Genomic DNA, 6,519 nt, shown 5'->3' on the forward strand with positions numbered 1-6,519 from the left:
GAGTTCTGGGTCCTTTACAGCACTATGGGGTGTGTTTTGGGGTGGAATGTTGTGATTTTAGGGCCCTCGTAGTGCCCTATGGCACTACTGGACTATGGGGTCCATACAACCCCTCACCCATGACAGCAAATACCCAAAACGCCCCAAATTCACACCAAAAACAGCACAACCTATAGCATCTGAACTCGGCATAACCCTCACAGACCCACAGACCGCCAAAAATCCCCAGAATGGCCCAAAATCCCCAAAGTACCCCAAACTGTGAGGGTCACTTCTTCTTGGTCTCCTTGCAGGCGACAACGTAGCGCTGCGCCACGTTCAGTGGCGGCGAGTAACCGTCAGCATACGACGTGTCCTCGAACAACACTGAGTAGTCGTCCTGTGGCTGCACGCGTGGGGTGAAAAACAGCAGCAGTAATGAGCGAGTGCTGGGCCCAGGGCAGGGCTGATCTGCAGGGCACACTGGGGCCGTACCCGCTGCGGCGGTGCGTGGATGAGGGCGCGGTAGAAGCAGGTGGTCTGCGGGTACAGCGCCAGCACCAGCTGCTCACGCTGGAACAGCGCTTCAGGGTCGGTCTCAGGGTTTGCCTTCCATTGTGGCAGAGGGATCACGCGGCGCCGGCTGAGCGTGTGCCTCCTGCAGGATGGTGGGGAGGAGCAATGAGTGCGGGTTGGGGGCAGATGAGGGGTCTGGAGAGCAGGTTTGGGGGTCTGAGGAGAGTTTTGTGGTATGGTGGCTGTGCAGAGGGAGCTCGGGAGAGCTAGAGCGCTTTGGGGAGGTGTGTGGAGAGGATTTGGGAAGGTTTGGTGAGAACTAGAAGAGGTTTGTGGGGAGCTGGGAGCATGGGGGGCATGGGAAGGGGGTTTGTGGGGAGTTGGGTTGTTTTGAGGGGTTTGAGGTGGGAGTTAGGGGGGAGTTGGGGAGAGTTGGAGAGGGAGTTGGAGGAATTGGGGAGGGCTTTGGGAAGGGGGTGGGGGCTGCGAGGATGTGGGGGCAGTTGTGGGGCTGGGGGTACAGTTGAGGGGTGGGGGTGCTCACTCTTTGCCCTCCTCATCGATGTCATCCACCTCATACCTGGGGCGGGGGAAAGAAAAAAGGAAAAAGGATTAAACCACAGCAAAACGTGGGGAAGTGCTGTGACCCCAGAGCACCCCACAGCCCTACAAGGAGCAGTGGCTGCAGTGCCCCAAAATGCCCCAACACTGCCCCGCGCCATGCCCCATCCCCCCCCAGAATGCCGAAACGCCTCCTCACCCCTTTCCACCACCCCCCACAACCCTGCCCCTTTCCCTCCCCACCTCCCATCCCCTCGCCCCCTCCACATACTTGTTGGCAGCGTGGCTGTAGCTGACCACCTCAGCCAGGATCCACTGCTCGTCGCCATCCACCGCCTTGACGCGTGCCGCCACTTTGTCCCCAGGCTTGGCCACGTAGTCCCCGGCTGCCGGCATGGCACCGCACAGCGGGGGCGGCCTGGGATTGGGGGTTGCGGGTTGGCAGGTGGGAGTTAGGGGGAGGGGTGAAGCTGGGATGGGATTTGGGGTTCTGCAGTGCAGTCAGGGGGGAGCTGGCAATCCAGGACAGGGGTCAGGGAACAGATCCTGACTTGGGGTTTGATGGGGTGCAAGGGGAGAGAGGGCAAGGGCATGGTCAGGGTGGGGCCTGAGCAGGTTGAGTTTCCCAGGATGGGGCTGGAGGCAGCTGGAGGCCTATGGTGTAGGGCAGGGGGTGGGATTTGCTGCGTCTGGATGTCACGTGTAGGGTTAGGGCTATGCTTTGGAGTTGGGGTCCAGAAGCAGTGGATGGGGTTAGGGTGTGGTGTGCAACTGGGGACTCAGGGCACAGTGTAGGGCGGGGTGCGGTGTGGGTCTGGGAGTTCAGGGCAACCTGTGGGGAGGGGTGCACTGTGGGATCGGGGAGGACCTACTTGTCGCCTGGCTTGCCGATCCAGAGCGGCAGCGTCATGGCCGACTGCTGCAGCAGTGTCATCAGCACGCCCCGGCGCATCGTCTTGCGCGGCGGCTCTGCGTCGCTGTAGATCCCTGCAATCTTGGCGGCTGTGGCACAGTGGGGGGACACGGTGACACCAAGACTGGGGGTCAGTAGGGGAGGGGGTGGGGTGTGCAGGGGAAGATTTGGGAGCAATGCCAGGGGTTTGGGGCGTAAAAACAGAAAAACAGCGTGGTGTGACAGGATGTAACAGAACATACTAAGAGAATTTGAGAGGAATTTGGGGTGAAAGCTGAGAAAACTGGGGTCCGAGCTCACATCGGAAAAGCTGGGGGAAAGAAAGAAAAACAGAAACACACACAACAGATGTGGGAAGGAACTGCAGCACCTAGGGACATTTGGGGAAATTTAGCAGAGTTTGGAAGAGCAGGAACAGTTTGAGGGAATTTGGGGGTTTCAACCAACTCAAAAATAGGAAAAAAAAAGTAATACAAAATACCATAGTATCAGGAGGTGCATACAGGAACTTTTAAAACGCAAAGTAATACAGAAAAAATACAAAAGGATCTGAGTATGCGTTGGGAGAAAGTTTGGGTTGGCTGCGCACAGGGAATGTACAGGACGAGCAGGGGCCAGGGACACATGGGGTCTGGGACACAGCCGCACAACGGAGGCTCGTACCGATGCGGCGCTCCTCCAGCAGGGACTTGATCTCGGCAATCTTGTCCAGCGCCTTGCGAAGGATGCTGCAGAGGGCCATCAGGGCGGCTGCCACTCATGGGGGGCACGGGGCAGCGCGTAGGGTTGTTGGGGTGCGGGGTGTGGGGGTGTAGGGATGTGGGGACGTGGGGGCTGCCCTACTTGCACTCAGCCTCAGCGTCCGCCTTGGCAGTGGTGTACAGCCCGCGCAGCTTGGTGCGGTAGTACGGCGAGACTGGAGGGGAACGTAAGAACGGCCTGAGCCGCGCTGCCGCGGCCGCGCTCCTTTCACCCAACTCCGCCCCTTTCCTCAAACCCCGCCCCCTTCCCACGGCCCCGCCCTCTCCGCATCACCCCGCTCCCTCCCCAGAAGCCCGCCTCTCCTCGCAGCCCCGCCCCGCAGCGCCCTTCCGGTTCCCGGCGCCACCCGCTCCGCCCCGCGCCGCTCTCACTCTTGTTCTCGGTCTGCATCCTCTCGTGCGTTTTCTGGATGTTGATCAGGTTGTGCTCGCTGCGGGAGCGCTCCTCCTGTAAGGCGGCAGGCTCGCGGCGGGGGCTGCCCGCACAGCCCCCAAGCCCGGACCCCCAGCCCGGCGCCCGCCCCCCCCAGTCACCGCATCCACAGCGCAAACTCCCGCTCCGCGACTCCGCCTCCGCGTCCGCAGCGCCAGCCCCGCACCCATCAGCGCAGCCCCAAAGCCACGCGACGAAGCGCAAACCCGAACGGCCAGAGCCTCAGCCCGCCCCCGGAGCCACGCGGACACTTCGCGGGAGGCAGCAAAGCGGCTCAGACCCTCCGTGCGCCCGCGCCTCCACACCTGCGTGTGCCCCAGCAGCCGCTGCAGCTCGGCCAGCAGCTCGGCGATGCGCGAGTCCGCCGACACCAGCGCCATGACGGCGGCCACAACGCAGCGTCCGCACGGAGTTCTACGCATGCGCCAGTCTCGACACAGCACTACGCATGCGTAATTCTGGAGACTAGTACGCATGTGCCATGCTTGATGGCTCACTGCGCATGCGCTATACTGGAGAGTACTACGCATGCGCCATCCCGGAGCTAGCACTGCGTATGTGCCAGGTTCTACGTGCGCCGGTCCAGCATTACGCATGCACCACTACAGGGGAAGTTGAACGCATGCGCGATTCCAGAGACAGTAATCGCATGCGCAATTGCAAGCTCTAGTATTACGCATGCGCCATTCCTGGTGGGGGGGGGGGGGGGGGGGGGGAGAGAGAGAGCGAGCGAGCTACGCATGCGCCAGTGCTGCGCTGCACTACGCGCGTGGCATTGTGGACCCGGTAGTACCACGTGCCAGCCCCGACACGGCCCTGTGCGTGCACCGGTCCCGCTGTCGGCATTTTGGGACTCCCTATAATGACGGGCGTTGGCGGATTGACGGCGCAGCACGATTAGAGGAAGGACTCGCCCGGTGTGCTCCCAGAGCTGCTCTGATCCTCACCGTTCCAGAAAGCCGCCTCCCCCGCCGATCCCCGAGACTCGTCCGCCCCCGGTGCCGTCGCGAGCTTTGGCCACGCGGTGGCAGCAGAGACCCAGGAAACGGCTTCGGCGATCGGGCTGACGGGGCTCGGCGCTGTTTGCTTTATTCTTTTGACTTCCGGTGAACGCAAAGTTGGAAGAGGGAAGAAAACAAGAAAGGAAAAAATCTGCAAAGCCAGGAAGCCTGTGTTAATTGTTTATGAATGTATGTGAAAACAATGACCGAAGTTATGTTGCATTTTTTTTATTAGCGTCAGTTGCATTTATTTAAATAGTCATGCACCAAAGTCCAACTACACCAGGCAAATTTAACGGTAACAGAGTGAAGGCACGTTAGCAGAAAGCACAAGACTGTATTGACATTGTCTCAGCCTCTGGCTATTTTTAATGAGGTTTTTTTATAAATGCCTTTTTTGCATTAAAAAAAAAAGCCAAAAATAAATCTCAGATTGCTGAAAATGTATGTGTGATTCTATTTGTAATGATGGTGATCTTGCAAGGCGATTAAAGGTGTTTTGCAAAAATCAAATGAACCTAACCTAATCAGATCAGGAAGATGAAACAGTATGAGTCAGGTAAAGGAATGTCATTCTTGGAGGCCTTAACAAAGAAGAGGACTCCGTTGTATTCTAAGGCACACAAATGGACTCCCAGAGCTTGTCTGTGTCTGCCTAGTGTGCTCTACAGGCTTCCAATGATGTTGAAGTGGATGCAAGGGAACCCTACAATACACCCCGAACTTCTCTGTGTCCTCTAGAGTGCCCTAAAGGCTATTCCGTGCACTCCACTGTAGCCCAAGTAGCCCTCAGCACACTCAGGGCCATACCAGACCGATCTCTGAGCTCCCTGGGCCACTCCAGGGCACTCTAGGGTGCACTGAGAACCTCCGTGAGCACTCTGGTGCCATTACACACAGTGATGTATGGGTGGACGCGTGTGCTGCTCTGACCTCCGGGAATACAGCAGCCAGTCGGTCAGCAAAGCTGAGTTCTGGAGCACCACAGGAAATGGAGTTTTCCATTGCTGCACGTAAGGCTAAGTCATGCACAGCCAACCTGCAGGCCACATGTGGCCCAGCTCAGCTTGCGCTGTGGCTCACACCCCCTGCTGCCATGTCATCACGGTGGCAGCTCTGCCCCACAGAGCAGCCTGGCCCGCCTGGCCCCAAGACACCAGGAGAGCAGCGAGCAGCACTGACAAATAATCACACGATGGCCTGGGTTGGAAGGGACCTCAAGGATCAAGTTCCAACCACCAGATCAAGTATGAGATCAGGTACTGCAGCACTATGCTTAATTTGCAAGGAAGCCGTGTTATTTTTCAAAGAATACAACTTGAAAAGACATTATATGCAGAAACATGCTGCCAAATTCAACGCCTATCAAGGAATGCTAAAAAATACATTAACAATGTTTTGCTGCTCATACGTATTATGTATCCGGCCCAAGGCAACTCCTGTGCATTCAATATGGTCCAGGCAAGCCAGAAGACTGGACAATCATGGGTTGAGGCACAAGACAAAGCATCGTTCTTTCCCCCAAGGCAGCAGTCCATTTCCCGACTGTTTCATGTCACCCAGCACGTGGAGAAGCACCCCAGAACCAGACTGCAGCCTGCAGGAAGCACCAGCCTGCCCTGCAGCACAAGCACACACGGCGCTAGGGTGAACACGTGTCACTGTGCTGTGTTGAGTCCAGTTGCGTGCCACGGGGGCAGCGGGGAGCCGAGACGGTCCGTTCACAGGGCTCGAGGGGGGCCAAGAATGCAGTGAGGTGCAGAGCAAACAGAGGAAGAACGCTGTGGGCTGCGAGCGGGCGCCCCAGACCTCAAGTGCTTAGTGCAAATGAAGCCATTGCTACCTGATCCTGCACTACTACTGGAAGAACAGACCATGGATTCATGAAACAGAGCACTTAGAGAAAAAAGAGGCTGCTTCCACGTTTCTGTGCACGTGTTACTGCACGTAAGACTCCTGCCTGTAGGCGCAGGTGTACTCAGTGCAGTGACTGGAGAAGAGATGCCGCTTCTTCCTTCACTGCAGGTGCTTGTTGCTGCCCGAAGGACCAGAGAGCGCAGGCAGTGCAGCGCCGCTCTGCTGAGCAGTGAGAAGAAAGGGACAGCCCGCCAGCTCTGCACACACGCGTTCCTTCTGGAGAGCTACCGCTGCGGAACGCTGCTCCTCCCATCGCCAGCCCTCACGCTGCCCCTGCAGCGGCACCGCTCCGCAAACCTCCTGCAGCACACAGCAGCAGCGGCACAGCTGGTGCCCCAGGAGAGGCAGAGGAGCGCCGCACTACAGGGCCCAGGACCCCCCGACAGGTGGGCTGCTGCCCCTTTGCAGGACTGCCAGCTGCTGGATTGAACGTGAGAT

General features: G+C 58.3%; 1 protein-coding gene across 1 annotated transcript; it reads right to left on the reverse strand.

Annotated features, from left to right (window-relative positions):
• Positions 1–268: 268 nt before the first annotated feature.
• On the reverse strand, positions 269–3,543 carry SGF29 (SAGA complex associated factor 29; the record flags this gene model as incomplete). The annotated part of the gene is made up of 9 exons (XM_079535750.1): positions 269–385; positions 475–637; positions 1,040–1,075; positions 1,328–1,474; positions 1,929–2,058; positions 2,633–2,697; positions 2,813–2,885; positions 3,103–3,178; positions 3,469–3,543. 9 exons carry the CDS (start codon positions 3,541–3,543, stop codon positions 269–271), a joined length of 882 nt encoding a protein of 293 aa, XP_079391876.1.
• Positions 3,544–6,519: the final 2,976 nt, after the last annotated feature.

The sequence above is a fragment of the Tetrao urogallus genome (genome assembly GCF_951394365.1).
Source record: "Tetrao urogallus genome assembly, chromosome: 5".
Taxonomy (NCBI): domain Eukaryota; kingdom Metazoa; phylum Chordata; class Aves; order Galliformes; family Phasianidae; genus Tetrao; species Tetrao urogallus.